Source organism: Rana temporaria, chromosome 3 (assembly GCF_905171775.1).
Source record: "Rana temporaria chromosome 3, aRanTem1.1, whole genome shotgun sequence".
Classification (NCBI taxonomy): domain Eukaryota; kingdom Metazoa; phylum Chordata; class Amphibia; order Anura; family Ranidae; genus Rana; species Rana temporaria.
The window spans coordinates 226,154,065-226,177,980 of record NC_053491.1 but is presented as its reverse complement, the minus strand read 5'-3'; the positions used below and the strand labels follow the sequence as shown (position 1 = coordinate 226,177,980).

Sequence of the window (23,916 nt, the reverse complement as noted above, 5' to 3'; positions counted from 1 at the left end):
TGACACCAATTTTATTATCTCACTGACACCAAGGACTGGCAGCAATTTTTATATCTCACTGACACCAAGGACTGGCACCAATTTTATTATCTCACTGACACCAAGGACTGGCAGCAATTTTATTATCTCACTGGCACCAAGGACTGGCACCAATTTTATTATCTCACTGACACCAAGGACTGGCAGCAATTTTATTATCTCACTGACGTCAAGGACTGGCACCAATTTTATTATCTCACTGACACCAAGGACTGGCACCAATTTTATTATCTCACTGACACCAAGGACTGGCACCAATTTTATTATCTCACTGACACCAAGGACTGGCACCAATTTTGTTATCTCACTGACACCAAGGACTGGCAGCAATTTTATTATCCCACTGACACCAAGGACTGGCACCAATTTTATTATCTCACTGACACCAAGGACTGGCACCAATTTTATTATCTCACTGACACCAAGGACTGGCACCAATTGTATTATCTCACTGACACCAAGGACTGGCACCAATTTTATTATCTCACTGACACCAAGGACTGGCACCAATTTTATTATCTCACTGACACCAAGGACTGGCACCAATTTTATTATCTCACTGACACCAAGGACTGGCACCAATTTTATTATCTCACTGACACCAAGGACTGGCACCAATTGTATTATCTCACTGACACCAAGGACTGGCACCAATTTTATTATCTCACTGACACCAAGGACTGGCCCCAATTTTATTATCTCGCTGACACCAAGGACTGGCACCAGTTTTATTATCTCACTGACACCAAGGACTGGCACCAGTTTTATTATCTCACTGACACCAACAATTGTCAGTTTTTTTTCCCACTGATACCAAAGATTGACACATTTTTAATATTCCTCTGGGACCAATTATTGACACTTATTTTCCCCACTAACAGCAGGGCTTTAGGTCAACGACTGGCACCTCTTTATTCTCTCTGTTTATTCTGATGACCATCGTCACTGGAAGGGAAAGAAAATCCCCCATTTTTAGTTTTAACAGAAATACAGGAGAAATCTTTCACTGATAACATTTATCCTAATGACAGCTGTCTGAGGACGATGTAAACCACTTTGGAGAGATTTCCTCTCATGTACTGTTGAGTCTAAAGGACAGGAAGTGAAGGGAAATCTTTTGAATGGGATGTAGATGAGCAATACTTGACAAAAGTTATAACTATTTTTTTTAATGCAATTCCCTACTCTATTTATTTAAAGCAAAAGAAAAATCAAACTTATGACTTTAAACATATTATAAGAGTTTTTTTTTAAATGTGCTTATGTGTTTTTAGTGCTTTTGCTACAAAAAAACCCCAAACACAAACATTTCTGCAAGGTTTCACATTAATGGAAGTAGTATTGGTATTGAAAAAGAGCTTTTAGGCGATGTTTACAAATAAATAAATGAACATATTCTTTGGTGGTCCACTGCATTTGTAACTTCGTTTATATATCAGACAGGAGGCTCATATCTTGCATTTATCTTTCTTTATTAAATGCTCATAGCAGAATTTTTTTTCTTCATATTTTATGTAATTCATTAAAACTTTTTCACATAAAATGGTGGAAAAGGGAACTACAATTCCCAGCAGTCCCAGCAACTCTAAGCCACACCTCCCGGTGGTATGTATATAAGGGACTGCCCTGGTGTACTTCTTTCTTTCTGCTCATGGCAAGAAATAAGATGAGTATATTATGTCTGATCAGTTATTTTTATTGTAATATTTTACATATTATCGATTAGTATATTATTATCACGTTGTGATTTTGTCAATATTGCTGCTTATTTGGGGATTCTTGGGTTTCTGGGGATCCCCCCCCCCTCTCTGTTTTCTTGCGGCTCCGCGGGCTTCCCTCTTGGGCTGCCTGTGTATATTTAGTTATTACGATTATTATCGCTATTTCTTATTGGTTTGGTATTGATTCGCCAACCTTCCGATCGGTTCCGTTACCGCACGGCCACCCTCCCCTCCCTTGCACCTCCGGCCTCTGTTTTCCCCTCATGACTGTCATCGCGCGGACTTCCGTAGTCTCGCGAGATTACGCCATTTTGACTAAGGCGGCACCATCTCGTGGGTGTCTGATTCGGCGCGCGGACGACGCGCTTTCTTCACGGAGGCGCGCTTGCACGCCGTGCGCGCGCGCTCCCTCTCTCTCCCGCGCGCGCTCCCTCTCTCTCCCGCGCGGCACATCTCGTAGGGGCAGGAGAGAGAATGATCCCTCCAATTACAAGAACGCTGTAGCCTCGCGAGGCTACAGTTTCAAACCTGGACCTCGCGCCGCCCGCAATAACACGCCAGTGAGCGGCGAGCGGTGCTTGGTCCAGGACTGCCTGACAGGTTTTTCCCTCACTAGATCGTTAGGCAATAACATTTTCCCTGAAACCACTATTATTATAGTTTCTGTAAACGGAGCACTCATAGCAGAGTGGTCCGTTTTTATAGAGATATAGAGTTATTTTTGGAAATTTTATAGACAGTCTGGTAACTTCTATACAGTCTGAATTCAGCTCAAATGGCAGAACAATCTGGTCCAGGCTTTAACCCTGAGACTCCGCAGCTGCTGACGGCGGCTCAGATACAAGAGCTCATAAGTAGCTCCATCCAGGCTGCCTTGGCACATAACTTTAACCCCTCCAATACTCAAACAGAGGTGGTTAAAAAGGGCAAGGTCCCTTATAAACGCAAGCATCTGAATACTTGCACCGACTCCCCGGCAGGGGAAGTACAATCCATGCATGAGGCGGGACCCTCCACGGCCTGCCGACCCAGCCATCCTGACAGTGAACGACCCTTGATACCCAAGGAGATTCCCCAAAATAAATTTAGATCTGTCCACCGGGCTAAACCGGACTCATTTAATGAGGACTCAGATGATGATGCATCTGAAGGATCACTGTTGTCTGTATCTGGTGATTCTGAATCCGAACATGAGGAGGCTGGGCAAATGGCTACTGAGATGGAAGCCAATCCGGACATGATATCCGAAACAATTTTGGACTCCCTTGGGGAGCCATTTTTTAAGCCGGAAAATATTTCACACCCTAGATCCGGGGACTGGGCACCCCTTCCGCAAGTGTCCCAATATGTGGAACACTGGACTAGGAGAATCTTAGACAGAACAAACAGAAATAAACTGAGAGCGGAGTGTCCCAGACCGTTCATTCCTAAAAAGGTGACATCTACACCTGAAATTGACCCGGTACTGCTCAAATACTTGACCAAATCGGGCAAGTATACAAAAAAGGGCATAGAACGATCTTTCAAAACGATCCAGGATCGCATTTTAGACCTCTTAGGTCCCTTGACCAAAATATTGAATTTGTCTGAGCAGGCAGTCGCCACTGAAAGCTCAGTGGACTCAGTACAACTAAGAGGATGGGCACAACGGGCCATCTGCCTGCTAGGCTCAGCCAACACGACCTGCGCTATTGAACGACGCAGGTCCATTTTGATGAGACTCGATCCGCAACTTTCACACTTAGCGGAGTCGGAACCGGGCCCCTCAGCAGAAGGTCTCCTATTCGGAGATGATTTGATGAAAAACATCAACAGATTCGTGGGCCTCTTTAATAGTCTGGACAAAACCCAAACCTCGTTAAAGAAGTCAGGCTATGGTCCTAAGGTTTTTAACAAGGCCGGCAGAGGAAGAGGCCAATCTGCCGGCCGAGGCAATTACTTCAGGGCCTATCCTAGGGCACCCGCTCGAGCTTACGCACCCGTGCAACAGCAGTATTCCGTTCTGGTGGCACAACCGGCTCCATTCTTCCCTCCTAGAGGACGCCCATGGAGAGGGCGCGGTGGCAGAGGTTTCCCCAGATCCTGCCCACCCACCGGTAAGTGTATCTATGAATTGCCATACACATATACCTGTAGGGGGCAGACTGAGACATTTTACCGACGTCTGGTACACAATTACAGCAGACGCTTGGATATTGTCCGCAGTAGCGGGCTACCAAATAGACTTCATCTCTCAACCGATCATGTCAGTACAACCCCAGCCCATGCATTTTTCAGTCCAAAATGTACACCTCATAGACGAGGAACTGCAGGAACTCATTTCAAAGCAGGCGGTGGTAGAAGTAGACCCTGTATCTCCCGGGTTCATGAGCAACCTCTTCTTGGTAAAGAAGAAAGATGGAGGTTTCCGACCGGTGATAAATTTGAGGGAATTAAACCAATTTGTGACATACCGTCACTTCAAAATGGAAGGAATACATTTATTAAGAGATCTCCTCGTCCCGGGGGATTGGCTGGTCAAGATAGACCTCAAGGATGCGTATCTAACGATCCCTATGCATCACTCCTCTCAAAATTTTCTAAGATTCCAATGGAGAGATCGGGTGTGGCAGTTTACTTGCCTACCCTTCGGCCTATCATCAGCCCAATGAAACCAGTGATGGCGGCACTACGATGCAGAGGAGTCCGCCTGATAATTTATCTGGACGACCTTCTAATTATGGCCCACTCAAAAACACAAGCCGAACTACACAAGCGTTGGACAGTGTCTCTCTTAGAGGAACTGGGTTTCCTTATCAATCATTCGAAGTCTGTACTATCTCCAGCTCAAGAGATGGAGTTTTTAGGCTTCTCTGTGGACACCAGACAGGCAGTGTTACGATTACCCAAATCCAAACTGGCCCTGATCAGGAAAGAAATCAGGGCGGTTTTGCGCAAAGGTCAAATATCATTGAGAGTTCTCTCACGCGTAGTCGGACTACTATCGGCCTCCATTCAAGCAATTTTCCCAGCCCCATTACATTATCGGGCCTTACAACGCCTCAAAACCCTCCATTTACGGCAAGGTCTCCGTTATTCGGACAAGGTCGTCCTTTGTTCGGAAGCGGAGGAAGAATTGCGGTGGTGGCTTCGACATGCCGTCGAATGGAACGGCAAGACAATCTTCAGCTCTCGACCGGACGTCATCTTAGAATCAGATGCGAGTCGACAGGGCTGGGGAGCTCGTTGTGGCAAACACTCCACAGGAGGGATAGGGTCCGTAGACAAATCCTCCCTCCATATCAATGCGTTGGAACTACTGGCGTCATTCTTCGCCGTCAGGAGTTTTCTATCTCAGAGGTCCAACTGTTGCGTTCTTCTACGCATGGACAACGTGGCGGCGGTGCAATATATCAACCGCCTAGGGGGCGCGAAATCAAAGGTGCTAGCGGACATCGCATCCGAATTCTGGAATTTCTGCCTATCCCGCGACATTATCCCGGTGGCGGAATACATTCCAGGGGTGTCCAACTGTGTGGCAGACTGGAATTCCCAATATCTGACCGATTCCAGCGACTGGACGTTGGACAGATCGGTTTTTCGGGTACTACAGGATCTTTGGGGTCCATTTCACACAGATCTGTTCGCCTCGAGACTCAACCGGCAATTACTCCACTTTTACAGCTGGAGACCAGATCCGGAAGCAGTAGCAGTGGACGCCTTTCTCCAAAGGTGGCCCGAGGGGATACATTACGCGTTTGCCCCCTTCACGCTGATCACCAGGCTTCTCCTTCACATATTCTCTCAGAGGACGACGCTTGTTCTGATCACTCCTTGGTGGTCGACACAACCGTGGTTCCCTCTAATTCTGGGGATGTCGATCGACTATCCCAGGCTCCTTCCCCACTCAACACACCTGCTGACAAATCCGACCAAGGGTCTACACCCATTACTTCTGGGAGGCAAACTGCTCCTCTTGGCATGGTTGGTTTCGGGGTGCCAGAATCTGGTACAGACCTTTCGCAATCAGCTAGAGACCTCCTCGCCTTGGCCTGGGCCCCAGGGACTAGATCGGCATATCGATCTGCCTGGGGGTTATGGATTCGTTGGTGTGATAGACAACAGATTAATCCCATTCAGGCTCCTGTCTCCTCGGTGGTGAACTACCTAGCAGAGTCTTACGAAACGGGAAAATCGTATAGTTCCCTCAATGTTTATAGGCCTGCTATCTCGGCATATCATTGTCCGGTAGATTGCTTGCCTATCGGCCAACATCCTCTAGTATGTCGCTTACTCCGCGGCGTTAAATATACACGTCCTCCACGTCCACGCTACCAATCCACATGGGATGTATCCAAGGTCCTTCGGCTGTTTTCCTCGTGGGAAGATAACGATCGACTATCCTTGAAGACTCTATCCCTTAAGCTTACTACGCTACTATGTCTAATTTCCATAAAAAGAATCTCGGATGTGAGAGCTCTGGATATTTCTAGGCGACAATTCTCGCCAGAAGGAGTTAGGTTTTCAGTGGTACGCAGAACCAAGACGAAATTACACTCGGTTTTCTACCCACTATTCTTATCGCATCCGCGTTTATGCGTGGTCCGCTGCCTGCAGGCATATGAGTTGCGCACATCGACCCTACGTTCTCCAAACTTCTCACAACTGCTAGTCTCCTATGTACAACCACATCATCCGGTGGCGTCAGCCACTTTAGCTAGATGGGTGAGACTGGTAATGGCGATGTCGGGTATAGATGTATCTCTCTTTGGCGCACACTCGACCAGGGGGGCGATGGCCACTAAGGTGGTTACTTCAGGGGGTTCTCTATCAGACCTCTTGTTAGCTGCCGACTGGTCGTCAGAGTCGACTTTTCGTCAGTTTTACTTTAGACCAGAGGATCACGTCTCCTTATCTGTCATTAACTCTTAGGTATGGTGTAACCCTGGGTGTTTTGGATATTGCATATATACCTGTGTTGTGTATGGTATTACAGATTGTATATATATATATAGCTTTGAACTTGCAAGATATGAGCCTCCTGTCTGATATATAAATCGAGATTTTCCTAGCTTGTGATGAAAAATATTAGTTATATGAAGACAGGAGGCGAGTATCTTCCCTCCCGACCCACCCTATCACGGATATTTATTTATTCTCTTTTCAGGATACTGAAGCTTCATACCGAGCTCTCGTTGGCGCTTAACCAGTGGATTCCTGGGTCCCCGTTGTGACAAAGTTTTGTTCTGTTCTCCCGATTGGAGTCCTTGACAGCGCGGTTGCTGTCCATTTGCTACCTTGTTCCGGCACCACGACAAGATGGACCGATTGGCCGAAGACTTGTGTGTGAAGTTCTCTTAAGTTATCCTGTTCCGGCATTCGTTCAAGAAAGAGGAAGAAGTACACCAGGGCAGTCCCTTATATACATACCACCGGGAGGTGTGGCTTAGAGTTGCTGGGACTGCTGGGAATTGTAGTTCCCTTTTCCACCATTTTATGTGAAAAAGTTTTAATGAATTACATAAAATATGAAGAAAAAAATTTCTGCTATTAACATTTAATAAAGAAAGATAAATGCAAGATACTCGCCTCCTGTCTTCATATAACTAATATTTTCCGTCACAAGCTAGGAAAATCTCGATTTATAGAGGTCCATGGACCATAGACTGTTTTAGAGTGCCTTTGGAAACCCAAACCCTGGGATGCACAAATATGAAAATACCAACAGTGGAACTTTAGTCATTTTTTCATCTTTCCATCTATTAAATCTTCTGCCCTTGTTGTTTTATTTTCGGATAGTAAAACATTTTTTTTCCTGCCAGTAAATACCTTATACAGCCCACTTCCTGTTTCTTGTTTGGTCATTAGCCTAGGCTTATAACATCAGGCACAGCTCTTTTGCTGTACCTGATGTCATAAGGGAGGGGGTATGAGTCATAAGAGGGCAAATGAGAGCTGGAGGTGTGTCTGTGTAAATTCAGGAAGTGAACAGGCACAGTTAAAATTATTACAGCCAGACTCAGTGGAGGGAGATTTCTGCAGCATATTTGGAAAGCACAGAATCACAGTATGTATAAAATAATATGCAAAGTGGTTGGAGGGACGCTTCAGAATGGCAAAGATGTTTTTATTACTAATTATGTAAGCAGACTGCATTTCCTCTTTAAGAAGCCTTCCTTTAGCCCCATTCCCTTCCAATGCCTGGTAATTGGTCAGTGAAGCTGCCTATCATATTGATGGGTTACTAGTTATGCCCAGTAGGGGACAAGGTTAAATGTCCACGTATTAGCTGGGGTCAGTGCTTACATATAAAAATTGTCAGGTCTGAGAGCAGCGGCCGTGCGTCCATAATGGGCGCAGGAGCGCAGCCCCCTCTCTCCCCTGCGCCGTCACTTAAGTGTACAATACATAGAGATTCATACATTGCATGAATCTCTATGTATTGTCGCCGCTGCCGCCCACTACTCGGATGGTCAGCCCCCTGATGAGCGCCGGCCATCTGAATAACAGCAGTTTGTTGGTGTTTGGAAGTGCCTATGAGAGCCAGTGGCATAGTGGCTGCGTTTGATGGCATGGCACAGTGGCTGCATTTGATGGCACAGTGGTGACAATTGCTGGCACAGTGGCAACAATTGCTGGCACAGTGGCAACAATTGCTGGCACATTGGCGACAATTGCTTGGCACAGTGGTGACAATTGATGGGCACAGTGGCTGCGTTTGATGGGCACAGTGGTGGCAAATGATGGGCACAGTAGCTGCGTTTGATGGGCACAGAGAGGCTGCAATTGATGTTTTTTTTTATTTTTTCGTTTGTTTGCGCCCCCAAATTTTTTTGGAGTGCCAGCCGCCACTGTCTGAGAGTTAGGACTTTGCTATACATCTGTGTTTGGCCACTGTGACTTTACAATGTTCTGACCCAAACCTAGGGTATGTTATTTGGGCAACATCTGTACATTGATTTCTTTTACTTTCCCCAGCAGGTCTCTTAGGCCCCTTTCACATTGAGGCGTTATTCATGCGGTACATCGCTAAAAATAGCGCTGCTATACCGCATGAATAAATCTTGCCCTGCGGGCTTCAATGTGAAAGCCCGAAGGCTTTCACACTGAAGCGGTGCGGTAGCAGGACCGCTCCAAAAGTCCTGCTAGCCGAATCTTTGGAGCGGTATAGGAGCGGGGTGTTAACCGTTTCATATACCGCGCCTTCCCATTGAATTCAATGGGAAACCGCGGTAATACCGCCCGCAATGCGCCTCTGCAGAGGCGCATTGCGGGCGATATTAACCCTTTTTCGGCCGCTAGCGGGGGTTAAAACCTCACCGCTAGTGCCCGAATATCGTGGTAAATACGACAGTATAGCAGCGCTAAAAATAGCGTGGCTATACCGTCACCGCACCTCTGCTGCCCAATGTGAAAGCAGCCTTATACAGGATAATAAACAGAATGTTCCCTGATTCTAGAGGATTTTCTGCATTCAGCAAATCTCTTCACATAATAAAAAAAAATGCATCTCTGTGCAAATGATCACATTATTTGTAAAACAAGTGAGGCACTTTGACTCATATCTTACTAATGTCACTATTGCATGACGCTTCCACCCCCCATACATGGCATGTGATGGGTAAACATACTGCAAAAAGAGTATTGAAATATACGGTATGGGACCCGTTTTGAACAAAAAGAGGACTAATGAGTCATGTGCTGCTTTATATTTAATTTATTCAAGTTGTGATTAGCTTTGACCTAGACTATTTTAGTAGACAACGTCAGTTATTTCCAATCAGGGTGGAATTCTGCTGTTCTTCCTCTGAAAAAAAAAAAAAAGGTACATGTCAATAAATTATTTCTAATAGATCTGATTTCAAATTGACAGTTTTATTTAGAAAGGTTTGTTCAAGTTTTGACCATTCAACTAACATTATTCAGTTTAACTCTACTACCTGACTTAAAAACAATAATAGTGGTGCTTTTTTTTCCATGTGGGGCAAAGCAACAGGTTCACTCAGCTATTCTCTGCCCAGCTACTAATACTCTTCTTCTCTACCCTGTTGCTAGTTTTGCCAATTGGCATGAAGAGGAGAAGTCTGGTCCAAGCTCCAAATGGCTCTGGTCAGAGCATTTTACGCTGGGGCTAGGTTGTACTCTCTCCTTGCCCAACCTGACAGTACTGGTGCCTCTTTGGTCCATGGTTCCATATACTCAAATTCTTATTGTGCTTTATTATAGAGTGTCATTTGTATTAATTTCTCCTGAAAGAAATGTCCCTGATGAAGGGATTGACATTGAAATCCTGAAACGCGTCGGTCAAAACACAAAGGAGATCAACAATTTCAATGATATTAACTGTATTGTTCTAATTTTCAATTGTGTGTCCTACTTGGTGATGTAAGCGTCTATTCGTTTTTAATACTACCTCAATACATTTTGTCATTTCTTTCTATATATATTTTGATATTTTTAAATCTCTTTATCCAGTTGCCTTAAAAGTCCCTTGTTCCTGGGGGGCACTTTATGTTTGTTTAACCCCTTCCCACCGAGTGTACGCATATATGCGTCCTCGGCTTTAAGGGGTTATACCAGGATGATGCCCACAGCTGCAGGCATCATCCGGTACCGTTTTTTAGAGCCAGCGGCTTTCCGGTGATAACAACCGATGTGGCTAAAAGCTGCTCAGTTGTTATCCCGGAGGAGCAGGAGGGGACATCCCCCCCCTCCCGCCGCCTTCCACTGCTCTTACTGGGCCTCCCATCCCACCGAAAGACCCGATCCACGATCTGCCTCTTCCGGCGTCTAGACAGAGACTGGAACGGAGCCAGAAACTGCTTTGTTCCAGTGTCCTGTATGTAAACACGGAAGCGACGTCACTTCCAGTTTACTCGGCTGCCAATGGCGCCAAAAATTACAGTATTCAGAATCCCAGTTTTTGGCAATCTGAATACTTCAAAGTGCAAAGGAGGTATTTGGGGTCTTTAGACCCCTGATCCCTCCATAAAGAGTACCTGTCACCACCATTACTGTCACAAGGGATGTCTAAGTCCCCATTCACACCTGAGCGTAGAGTTTTTAGGCAGAAAGTTGCGCAATTTTACAGCGTTTTTACATGATTTTGGCGCGTTTTTGCTGCGCTTTTGTACAGGTCAAAAGGTCACCAGTGTAAAAAACATAAAAACTCCTGTAATCTGCCTAAAAAAAAAGTTTCAGAATTTGTTCGGGCGTTTTGGAGCTTCTGGCTTCAGGCATTTTGGAGTGGAGTAGTCAACCATCTCCATAGACTAGAGAATAATAGATTTTTTTTCCCCTCAATGTGTGTGAATAGGGCCTAAGACAGGAAGTGTGATACTGGCAGGATCAGCAGGTGAAATAAAGGGGGGGGGACATAAAAAGGAAACTAGGTGACCACCACATCTAAGGATTAGTAAGGATTAGTAAACTGAAAAAATAAAATTTGTGTTTTTGGGTTTAATACGCCTCCCCCTTTAAATTGCTCCCCCCTTCCTAGAAATATTATATATAAGTATTTCACTTTCGCACCAGGCACCCAAATAGAGGGAAGGGGGAGATAATGAAAGGTGACTATATGCAACTTGCATGGGGGAATTTAGAGTGGCAGGTTGAGTATCTCTTGCCTCTTGCATTGCCCTGTGTTCATAGGGCAACTCCATTATGTTTGGTTTGGTGGGGTAGGAGGGATGTTAAGTAATAATGTTAACTAATAGACACCTTTAAAACACCCACATTTCCAATCAGCTGGCTAAAATGTTCTGCCATAGACCATACCAAAACCTATCACTTTGCACTTACCTGTCTCACCTAAGAGTCTATAGGACATACTGGGGGGGGATTCAATAAATCTGCTGTGCCACTTTCCTGACGTTAAACCCTCTTTGTTTCATGTATAGCGCCAAATTCATAAAGGAGTTGTGACACTTTTGGTTCTGACAGCGACTCATGCAGCAAATTCAGGTAGTTCTAAAATTTGCCACACTTGCGTCATGGCGCAATGAATGCACCAAATTCAAATTACAGACACTTTGAGGTTGATTTACTAAAGGCAAATAGACTCTGCAGTTGCACTCTGCAAGTGACGTTGCTCCAGCGCTTAGTAAATGAGGCAAGACTTCACTTTGCAAAGGATACCCAATCATGTGCAAGGAATAAAAATACGCATTTTTGCTGGAACATGATTGAATGATGGAAGTCCAATCATTTACTAAGCTCTGGAGCAGTTGCATTTGCAGAGGGTGACTGGACTTTGCAAAGTCTATTTGCCTTTAGTAAATCAACTCCCTTGCATCTTATGAAAGTGGAGCTAATTAAGACCAACTCTCTTATGGCACACAGAGAGAAAAAACGACAGATTTTGAGAGTGTCTTCCGTGATTTCTAAAAGTGGCGCAAAATGCATCAAATTTCAATACAATTTTAGACGGGTACATGAATTTGGCACATCCTTCTCCACTTTTAGAACCCATGAGAAACACTTTTGCAAAATCTATCTGCGCCAGTCTTTATGAATTCCAGGGACTGTATATAACCACAAGGCAGTGTTGGTTGAAGGTGTGTGTGTGTGTTTGTAAAGTGCAGCAGCCGCAGCATTGGGTGATGGTGTGCCAGGGGGAAAACACAGGTGAACAATGGGGAGACAGTGGCAGAGATTGTCACTCCATAACAGAAAGTGCTTAAACAAACACTTTCACCAAATATTATAAAAATTAAAAACAAATTCAACATTTTTAAATGACTGTAACACGTTACATTTATATGAACTTTTAGTAATTGAATTTCCATGGTATTTGATGGGCTAGGGAAAATGTCTGTATTCTGCATTTAAATGCTGTAAAACAATAATTACCGGTAATACATACTCTGATCCATCAAGTATTGTGACTGTTTACCTTCTACTATCCCATAAGTGATCCAAGAAGTCCTCCAGATTATCCACCTAAAAGGCCGGTGACACCGCTAAGTAATCCCCCTGAGCCTGATCCTCCTAGCAACCCTCCTAGAATTCCACCTTGTCCTAAAACTGATCCAGTAAGACCCCCAGCCAAGTCAGTTACTCCACTGATCAATCCACCTGAGCCTTGTCCTTTACCTCCCCCAAGCAAACCTCCCCCAAGCAACCCTCCTAGCACTCCATTTTGTCCTAAAACTGATCCAGTAAGACCCCCAGCCAAGTCAGTTACTCCACCAAGCAATCCACCAGAGCCTTGTCCTTTACCTCCCCCAAGCAAACCTCCTAGCAGTCCACCTCCTGCACCACCTCCTACTCCACATCCTTGACCCCCCCCTAACAAACCCCCCAGAGTGCCACCTAGTAAGCCACCTCCACCTCCACCTCCACCTAGGAGTCCATTCAGCAACCCACCATTTAGCAAACCGTTTAATAAGCCACCTTGATTCCCTCCTAGCAATCCTCCCAACAACCCACTACCTCCTCCTCCTCCTAACACACCACTCAATAGGTTAGAAACGGGATTTAGTAAATTTCCAGCTGTTCCTCCTAACACCCCTACAATATTTAGCAATGGAGAAAGGCCATTGATTAAATTTAACAGGCCGCCTATCCCTCCAAGTGTTCCTCCAAGGGAACGGGTGAGTCGTTTATGCCCACTTGGGGTGGATGTTTCTTCCAAGGTAGCAGCTGCATTTTTTCTCAGGATATCCTACATGAAATGAAATAAACATTGTTGTACTGTTTTTATTTTTTACCAATACATCACAACAATTCAGAACAAACAAAAAGTGGTCTAAAGCCTCGTACACACGACCGAGAAACTCGACGGGCGAAACACATCGTTTTCCTTGTCGAGTTCCTTGTTAGGCTGTCGAGGAACTCGACAAGCCAATTTTCTCCATTCCCGTCGAGGAAATAGAGAACTTGCTCTCTTTTTGGCTCGTCGAGTTTCTCGACAGTTTCCTCGACGAAAATGTAAACACGACCGGTTTCCTCGGCAAAAAAATATCTCCCAGCAAGTTTCTTGCTGGTTTTTGCAGAGAAACTCGGCCGTGTGTACGAGGCCTTAGGCTCCAATGACACCAATGCGTTTTTTCATGCTTTTTGCAGAAACGTAGGGCATTTCTTTACCATGTGTACACATCAATGCATTTTTGTGCCTATGTGTTCTTGGAAAGGGTCGGGGACTTTTTAAAAAGCAAAATGGTGCTTTTTTTTTTCAATGGAAAAGCTGCAGAAAAGCATGTAGTGCATTTTTACAGTGATTTTGCTGCGACTTGCGTTTTTAAATCTGCCCATTTTAGTCTGTTGATTGCTATGGCAACTGGAGGAAAAATTAAGGCAAACTCCCTTATTTTATAACACTCAAATTGGCCAATTTATTAAAGCGAAAACAATGCACTGTGCTGTAATCCATATTTACCAATCAAATTAATATTTTACAGATCAGTTGAATACTCTTACTGACTACACAGGGGTTGATATTATTTCACTCTATGCTGACGATACCCTGTTATACTTGGTGGATACCTGGGGAACTCTGTAGGCTGTTATGACCCTCATTGAGGCTTTTGGTGCCTTATCCAGCTTTTCCATCAATTGGAATAAATCAGTCCTTATGACATTGGGTGACCTGACTTCCCCCTTACCTGAATGCGCAAGGTCAGTGCAAATAGTCTACTCTTTTCGTTATTTGGGTAACCACGTTATCCCTGATCCTACTCTTACTGACTACATTGAAATGAAATCTGATTGGTTATATGGTTAAAGAATAACAACCAATCGGAAGACAATATCAAAATCCAAATAGACTGCTTTCTAAATCTTAAAGGCTAGGACACACGATCAGATTTTACAACGGGAATTGTGTGATGACAGGCTGTTGTCGGAAAATCCATCCGTTTGTATGCTCCATCGGACAATTGTTGTCGGATTTTCTGCCAACAAATGTTGGAAAGCATGAAATGTTTTATGTTAAAATTTTCCGACAACAAATGTGTGTTGTCGGATTATCCGATCGTGTGTACAGAAGTCCTTCGGACAAAACTCCAAAGTACAAACATGCATGCTCAGAATCAATGCTAACCATAACACAGCATTTTTGTTGGCCGACAATTCTTTTCCGTTTGTATGCAAGACAGGTTCATGGCCAACGCCCTTCGGACAAAAGTCAGAGGCTTTAAAATCCGATCGTGTGTACCAGGCTTTAGGGTCTGCTGATATTATGGAATCCAAGAGCCTATTTACACCTCCTGTACTGCCTGCTAGGGTCATCGCTATTAATGCAAAGTAGAATAATGTAACAATGTAGATAAGAGTATATTACCTGTAGAGCCAGGGATAGAGTGCCTGAATTCTACCTTCCCTGCAGCTCCAGTGTGAAAGCCCAAGTGCTTTCACACTGGGGCAGCGCGCTTGCAGGACGGGGAAAAAAACTCCTGCAAGCAGCATCTTTGGGGCGGTGCAGGAGCGGTGTATAAATCAATGGGCAGCGCTGCCGAAGCACCTACAGAGCGCTTCGGCAGCAGTGCTTTTTGCGTGCTTTTAACCCCTTCTGGGGGGGGTTAAAAGCACCCGCTAGCGGCGGCAGAGCGCCGCTTAAACAGCAGTACAGCGCCACTAAATAATAGGGGCACTTTACTGCTGACGCCCCAGTGTGAAAGTAGCCTTAGGCGTGAGGTTCTCTGTTCATCTCCAGAGATTGATTTTATTATTTGTGTTAATAAGCTGGTATAGTAATTAGCCTAATACAATAAATTAGCAATAAAATATTGCTAAATGTATATTAGTGAGATATACACTATGTTACCAAGCGTATTGGGGCGCCTGCCTTTAGACGCATATGAACTTTAATGGCATCCCAGTCATAGTACAACACGTTCGACGAGCCGAGAAAAATTAATTTCAATAGCCAGTGCGGCTCTTTTGCTTGATTCCGAGCATGCGTGGCATTTTGTGTGTCAGAATTGTGTACACACGCTCGGAATTTCCGACAACAAGTTCCCAATCGAACATTTGTTGTCGGAAATTACGACCGCGTGTATGAGGCATTGATCCAACACTTCAAGTTTTTGCACATGCTCACTTATATTTATGTTTAAGGACAAAAAACAAAAAACAAAATGAGAATGAAACAGTAAAAATCCCAATCTTATCTCTAGGCTTTACCAATACTTACAATACATTTCAGAAACAATTACACAGGTTTTGGACCTATTTGTCATCAAGATATGCTAATTGTATTAAATTACGGTAATCACCCACAACATAATGTATGATTGCACAGTAACAAGTAAGGAAAGCTTACCAGAAGGTTACAGAAAGATATTGGTATTTCAGTTTTATGTAGATGTTTCTGCAAAAAGAATACACTAAGGTAAGCAGAAGGATGACACTTTATACAAGAATATTACCAATTCTTAACCTGCATTGCTTTGAAACTTTACTATGGTATGGTACAGTGGTCTCCAAACTGCAGCCCAGGGGTTGGATGCGGCCTTTTGTTTGCCTTTGGGGCACTGTTCATATGAAGCTTCAATATAAGGATTCTTGGAAGCGCGGCCATCCGGAATTATTTCCTTCGGATAAACACCATGTGAACTGGGCTAGCACCTGACTGGTGTGTATGTGGGGATTAACCAGAGACTCACTCACCTTAAGCAGCTTTTTTTGTAGCAATGGGGCATATCTGCTGTTACTAACACCAACGATGGTGCACTATTCCTCCCACTGACACTAATGATGAGACACTATTCCTCCCACTGATACCAATGATGGAACACTATTCCTCCCACTGACACCAATGATGGGACACTATTCCTCCCACTGACACCAATGATGAGACACTATTCCTCCCACTGACACCAATGATGGGACACCATTCTTTCCACTGACACCAATGATGGGACACTATTACTCCCACTGACACCAATGATGGGACACTATTCCTCCCACTGACACCAATGATGAGACACTATTCCTCCCACTGACACCAATGATGGGACACTATTCTTTCCACTGACACCAATGATGGGACACTATTCCTCCCACTGACACCAATGATGGGACACTATTCCTCCCACTGACACCAATGATGGGACACTATTCCTCCCACTGACACCAATGATGAGACACTATTCCTCCCACTGACACCAATGATGGGACACCATTCTTTCCACTGACACCAATGATGGGACACTATTACTCCCACTGACACCAATGATGGGACACTATTCCTCCCACTGACACCAATGATGAGACACTATTCCTCCCACTGACACCAATGATGGGACACTATTCTTTCCACTGACACCAATGATGGGACACTATTCCTCCCACTGACACCAATGATGGGACACTATTCCTCCCACTGACACCAATGATGGGACACTATTCCTCCCACTGACACCAATGATGAGACACTATTCCTCCCACTGATACCAAGGATGGGACACTATTCCTCCCACTGATACCAATGATGGAACACTATTCCTCCCACTGACACCAATGATGGAACACTATTCCTCCCACTGACACCAATGATGAGACACTATTCCTCCCACTGATACCAATGATGGAACACTATTCCTCCCACTGACACAAATGATGAGACACTATTCCTTCCACTGACACCAATGATGAGACACTATTCCTCCCACTGATACCAATGATGAGACACTATTCCTTCCACTGACACCAGGACAATTTCAACTCACAATGGCCACAGTCCAGCCCCTCTAAAGTCAGAAGAACAGTAGGCTGGCCCATTTGTTGGAACGTTTTGGGCTGCAAAAAGTCCTGGAATTTTCAACTTTTTGCAGCCCTACTGGATTTTTTTTCCTGTGCTTATTCCATAATAACACTTTACAATGGTCAATACGGCTGTAAGTAGGCCTGAGAAATTCGGTCATTTGCATTATTGGAAGTTGGCCTTACCAGAAGCTGCTTCGCATTCCGTGTCAGCTTTTGTAATACTTCTTCAAGGTTTATGACTAGCTCCTCCTGCCAAAAGTAAACAAGACACCAATTAATAAGATGTGTATTTGGTGATTATATATATATATATATATATATATATATATATATATATATATATATATATACATACACACATATATGCTGTGTATGCATGCATGCTAAATATAGCAGAAAGCTTGAAAAGTGAGGTCAATTATAAAATTGATTCTCTTACTATATTTGTGTCCGATCCCAAAAATTCACGTTGGGTGCAACCTGTGATATTCTAATGTGAGAAGTGAAAGATTAATCACAGTCAGAGTTGTTCAGAACTTCAACAAGGTAAAACACAAATAATACCTTAAAACAACGTATAGCATTATATATAAACAAAGAACCAGTTTTAAAGCATACAGGTAAATACCCGGTTGAAATACATACTGCATACGTAAACTGCTTTATCTAAGAGCAGCCATATTGTCATACAGGTATTTCTTGGACCTGGGCTAAAGCAAAACTTTCCTAAGGCCTCGTACACACGACCGAGGAACTCGACGGGCGAAACACATCGTTTTGCTCGTCGAGTTCCTTGTTAGGCTGTCGAGGATCTCGGCGAGCCAAATTTCTCCATTCCCGTCGAGGAAAAAGAAGACATGCTTTCTTTTTGGCTCGACGAGATCCTCGACAGTTTCCTTGTCGAAAAGTGTACACACGACCGGTTTCCTCGGCAAAAAAAAAAAAACAGCAAGTTTCTTGCTTGTTTTTGCCGAGAAACTCTGTCGTGTGTACGAGGCTTCAGAGAAACAGGTACCCCTAGCCATATAGCGTAGACAGGTCCTGGACCTGGGTTAAGGTACACCTTTCCTAAGAGAAACAGGTACACCTAGCCAGACAGACAGCATGTACAGGTCCTGGACCTGCAGAGTTCAAATTAACCTTTCCTAAGAAACATTTCAGATGCAAATGTTAACCTTCTTTTGGAAATGTTAGTTGCCCAGCTGTTATGCTGACCCTCTGAGTACATTACTAGTCATTTTACAGTTTAAGAACAAGTATGCTATTCCGTTTTTTGGCAATTTTTAGGCATTTTGTCAAGGCACCCCTGAATACATTTGAAGGCACCCTGGTTGAAGAAGGCTGCTCTAGACTAATTAGGGTTGCCATCTTTTCTTCAAGCCACACTTCAGCAGCCCGGGACAGCTTTCGGTGCCCCAAGGAGAGTAGCAACGCGTTGCACTAAACATGTCGCAGCGAACAGTGGGTGTGGCCAAATTTCTCTTGTTGACATCATCGCCTGCCCCCCAGTGATGCCAAACCTGCCCCCAGACAGCTGCCTGCAGCTCCCAAAGAGCAACAGATTTGTGTATGACTATTTTGGTTACTTGGGGAGCCACCGTCTGTTCTGAATAATCTGTCAGGGTTTCAGCCTGCCTGAAACCCGGACACACAATTCAAATCCCGGACAGGTGGCAACCCTACGGCTAATGGGCCACAGAGAGTCAATAAGACACTACAACCTGAGATTGTACAATGAAGGAACAGAAACACACAGGTGAGGTCATCACTGTGTTTTCCCATCTTTTAGGCATGTTCTCTGCAAGAAATAACCCTGATTGGTCTCTAATGGGCACCCTTCCTATATTATTCTGGGCATTACAGGAGGTTTATATCAGGTTCCTACAATATATTAGCTATATGTAAAGATCTATGGACATATCTCCACACACTGTTCATAATGATCATATATTTCAAATTTCTAGTTTGAAACCTTGTCTATGTTTTTGACCAATATTATATATTTGTCATAATATCTGATGACCGCTGCAAACATGGTCAAAGGACAACACATAATGACGTTGATTTACTAAAACAGGAGATTGTAAAATATGGTGCAGCTCTGCATAGAAACCAATCAGCTTCCATTTTTTTTTCCACCAAAGCTTTATTGAACAAGCTGAAGTTAGAAACGGATTGGCTACCATGGATAGCTGCACCAGATTTTGCACTCTCCAGTTTTAGTAAATCAACCACACAGCTTTTTAAAATAAGCAATTTTTTTTTAGCCAAATGAAAAACTTGAACAGTGTATAGTGTAAGCTACCATCTACTCTTCTAATAATGAATATAAGTATTGTCCCTTACCACAATTTCTTCGATGAATTCAATTAATTCTTCTTTGTTTTTCGGATCCTAATAAACATGTTTTAATAAGTTAATTAATAATACCTAATAACAGAATGACCAACTCCCCCACCCGTACACCACCATTAGCCAAAATACTCAGCGAGTGACATTAAAATTGTTTTTACCGTGTATTTGGGCCGAGTACACAGGAAGTCGATCAGAACCATTTTAGCATCATCCTTCCTTTCTCCCTAAAATATAATAGGAAAGTAAAACTAAGCAGGTTTGTTCAACATTTAACACCTTACATTTGTCCAAAGGAACTATACATGAACAATATTTGTACAGTTGTCCTGTATAAATCTTTTGTACAAAACTCAATAAACTTTTGTTTCAGATAAAAAAAATATATGAACAATATTAGAAGTTTAGCAAATATGATGCCCATAATACAATTGGTCTCTTCATTCTGTACATACTGGAGGATTAAAAAGTGTCCTTATCCCACCAACCCATCTCTGCTGGTAACATTTCAGTTGACTATATAAAATTTGGCACTGCAACAAATTATAAAAAAGAGCAACAGAGAGATGTCTAGGAATCGATACTTTAAGGCCGCGTACACACGGTCGTTCCAAACCGATGAGAATGGTCCGACGGGCCATTTCCATCGGTTCCCCGCTGAAGGGGCCTGATGGTCTGATGTGCGTACACACCATCGTTCCAAAAACCGATCGGGTCAGAACGCGGTGACGTCAAACACACGACGTGCTGAATAAAACGAAGTTCAAGGCTTCCAAGCATGCGTCGACTTGATTCTGAGCATGCGCGGGTTTTGAACCGATGCTTTCTGTACTAACCATCGGTTTGGACCGATCGGGCAGCGGTCCATCGGGTCGATTTTAAAGCATGTTTTAAAATTTTGGACCGAAGGACAACAGACCGATGGGCTATACACACGCTCGGTTTGGACCGATGAAACTGAACCTCGGTCCATTCTCATCGGTTTTGTCCGACCGTGTTTACGCGGCCTGAGAGGTTGATTTATCAAAGACAAATGAACTGTTCACTTTGCATGGAAATATTCACTTTGTAAGGGAATTTTCTCTTAGGTTAGTAGTTGTGGTGAACATTCACTTTGCAAAAAATACCCAATAAAGTGCAAGAAAAATAAAAAAACAAACTGTAATTTGCTTGCACGTGAACGGATGATGGAAGTCAGCAAAGCTTAGGCTCATTCAACAAGCTAAGTGAATTCTCTTGCAAAGTGCAAATCTCTTTGCTTTAGTAAATCAGCCCCTTAAGCCTCGTACACACGACTGAGAAACTCGACGGGCGAAACACATCGCTCTGCTCGTCGAGTTCCTTGTTAGGCTGTCGAGGATCTCGGCGAGCCAAATTTCCCCATTCCCGTCAAGGAAAAAGAAGATATGCTCTCTTTTTGGCTCGACGATAACCTCGACAGTTTCCTCGTCGAAAAGTGTACACATGACCAGTTTACTCCGCAAAAAAAAAAACCAGCAAGTTTCTTGCTGGTTTTTGCAGATAAACTCGGTCGTGTGTACGAGGCCTGAGGCTTAAAGGGGTTGTAAAGGTTCATTTTTTATTCTCTAAATAGGTTCCTTTAAGCTAGTGCATTGTTGGTTCACTTACCTTTTCCTTCAATTTCCCTTCTAAATGTTTTTTTTTCTTTGTCTGAATTTCTGACTTCCTGTTCCTCCTCAGTAAAGGTGTTCAGTAAACTGTTCTGACTGACTATCCACCGTTCAGATGATGGTGGAAAGCTTACTGAGGAGGAACAGGAAGTAAGAAATTCAAACAAAGAAAAAAAACATTTAGAAGGGAAATCGAAGGAAAAGGTAAGTGAACCAACAATGCACTAGCCTAAAGGAACCTATTTAGAAAATAAAAGACAAACCTTTACAACCCCTTTAATTCACACAAAGTTTATATGTAATTAGTTTCCATCAAAGTACTGTAATCTTTAACTTACGGTTAGCGTTGCCAGGCAACTAAACTTTCCTGCAGAGTTGTCTTCATCACGGTTAGCATGACGAGGAATGTAATGTGAGGTGCCAGGGCCTGGAATACCATAAATATGATTACAAAGTGGGTGATAAATTCAGATTGTTATTGTGATAATAAGACTTTTTTTTTTTTTTTTTAAAGGTAGATAATAAGACTTTTAGTTATAGTTCATATTCCTGTACTATACCATTGAGGGCCTAGCTTAGCAATAACAAATATTTTATTATTATTGCCCTGAAATAAAATGCTTTTCAGTGGAAATTTAGGCTATCCTTAGAACGGTAAAAAAATATATTTTTTCTTACAATGGCACATTTTGCAGCACATCTTTTGCTTAATAAAAGAAAAGAAAGTTACACATACCAGGTTTGAGACTCAGTTTGTAATTTCCACCAGTGTCTGTTCTTGTCGTACTGTAATTCTATTTCCCAACCATATTCAGTATAAGTTTCCCAAATATAGATTGTGATTCAACAAGCTGCAGTGAACCCTAAGCCCCCCCCCCCCCAAAAGTGTACCTAGGGTTTACTTAGGTGGCCTCTCAATATTTTTATTATATTTCATTTTAGCATGCCTTTAGATCATGTTTTAAGCGTCAGTCCAGCTGAATCAATCAAAGACAGTCATAATCCTATACCTCTCATTTCAATTGTACCCTTATTTTTTTTAAATAATCCAAAATAAATTAAAACATTGGTGATACTTAATTTTTTAAACTTTGCTACAAAAAAAAAAAAATCTTCTCTATATTATATTTACCATTTTTTTTTTTACCTCAGATTACCTATTTCAAATAAACAAAAGGTGTTCTGTTGTGATTAACATGACATTATGATTGGCTACACGTTTTATGTGTCTCTGCATTTTAGAATATATAATCACTGCAAATAAAATAAAGAAAAAGATGATCTAGCAGATTCTAGCTGAACTGATTTTCAAGCAAACTATTATATTTGCCTGTATAAGAAACGTACTGCTTGGGTGGAGGTAACAATTTTTCACATGACTTATGATGGCCAGATGCAACTTTTAGCAGCATTGTAAAATAGTTAACAAAAAAGCAGATAACTACCAATTATTAGGTAAGATATTCATCTTGTGTAAGCTTCTGTCTTTTATAAATTACTTACAACAAAATTTTAATTAATTGAGTTATATTATTCATTTTATTATAACCCTGGAAAATAATATAATGTACATAATAAATAGTTAGTTACAGCCAACCACTGTCCCATAAGAGACTTTCTACAATCACAGACACACCTATTTGAGCCAAATTTGAGTTAAAAGTAGGTAACCTGCCAATGTATTTTTGGCTTATTGATGGAAATTGAAGCACCCAGAGGAAAATGACAGAAACATGAATAAACATACAAATGCCATGCAGATAGATTCCAGATCAACACCACTGCAAAGCAATAATGTACTTACCACGACACTTGGTTATTATAATTACATTGTTTTTTGTTTAGTTTTTATATATAAATTCTATTTTTATTGAAATTGAATTACTGTACATTGTTTTTATATTGCATTTAAAACATGCCAATAAAGTTACCCAGTTGGTACTTACTAAAACAGCAGGTGGCAGCTACCAACAGAGCTGCGAAAATCATCTTCATTTCTGGTTAACCTGTAGAACGTGTCTTCAGTAGAACCACCAGTTAATGATCTGATACAGTGGTAGAGCTTTGATCAATTTATATGAATTTCAAGCTTTAGATCAAAAAATCCTAAATAAACATACCTAACATGTGGTAAGATAGTGTGACAGTCATTTGGAAATATAAGAAGTTGTATTGTTAATCATAAAGCTAACTTTCCACAGTGTGCCATGATGATCACAAGATAATGCCGTCATGTTTACTGTTTCTATCAAGTAGAACAAATCAGATGTTATCTTTAAAGTTTACCTGGCAGATTAAAGCTGGTGAAAACATAGTTTACTTCCAGGGTGTTGAAATTGGTAAATGGCAAGTCATTCTGAGGAAAGGACTAATTAAAGTGCCCTTTTGTCATGCACAGTCATACCAAATTAAGGCAGGTTAGGAAAAATGCAAAAAAGCTGCCCAAAGACATCAGATGATACTAAAGTCTAGTACACACCATTTTT

The 23,916-nt window shown here is 42.6% G+C and overlaps 1 protein-coding gene across 1 annotated transcript; it reads right to left on the bottom strand.

Moving 5' to 3' along the window:
- Nucleotides 1-9,440: 9,440 nt before the first annotated feature.
- Nucleotides 9,441-23,486, bottom strand: LOC120932177 (glycine-rich cell wall structural protein 1-like). Its single transcript, XM_040344382.1, has 9 exons — nucleotides 23,377-23,486; nucleotides 21,769-21,857; nucleotides 19,961-20,026; nucleotides 19,794-19,841; nucleotides 17,887-17,937; nucleotides 17,631-17,696; nucleotides 16,003-16,050; nucleotides 12,634-13,404; nucleotides 9,441-9,546 (listed from the first exon to the last, which is right to left on the bottom strand). The coding sequence occupies exons 1-8, from the start codon at nucleotides 23,423-23,425 to the stop codon at nucleotides 12,673-12,675; spliced, it is 1,149 nt and encodes a 382-aa protein (XP_040200316.1). The 5' UTR covers nucleotides 23,426-23,486; the 3' UTR covers nucleotides 9,441-9,546; nucleotides 12,634-12,672.
- Nucleotides 23,487-23,916: the final 430 nt, after the last annotated feature.

Bases quoted from the DNA above. Each gene is read 5' to 3' on its own strand.
- LOC120932177 (XM_040344382.1), bottom strand. From the start codon at position 23,425: ATGAAGATGATTTTCGCAGCTCTGTTGGTAGCTGCCACCTGCTGTTTT. The intron at 21,858-23,376 runs GTAAGTACCAAC...ATGGTATTCCAG, and splicing joins AGCTGCCACCTGCTGTTTTA to GCCCTGGCACCTCACATTAC. The intron at 20,027-21,768 runs GTAAGTTAAAGA...ATTATATTTTAG, and splicing joins GTTGCCTGGCAACGCTAACC to GGAGAAAGGAAGGATGATGC.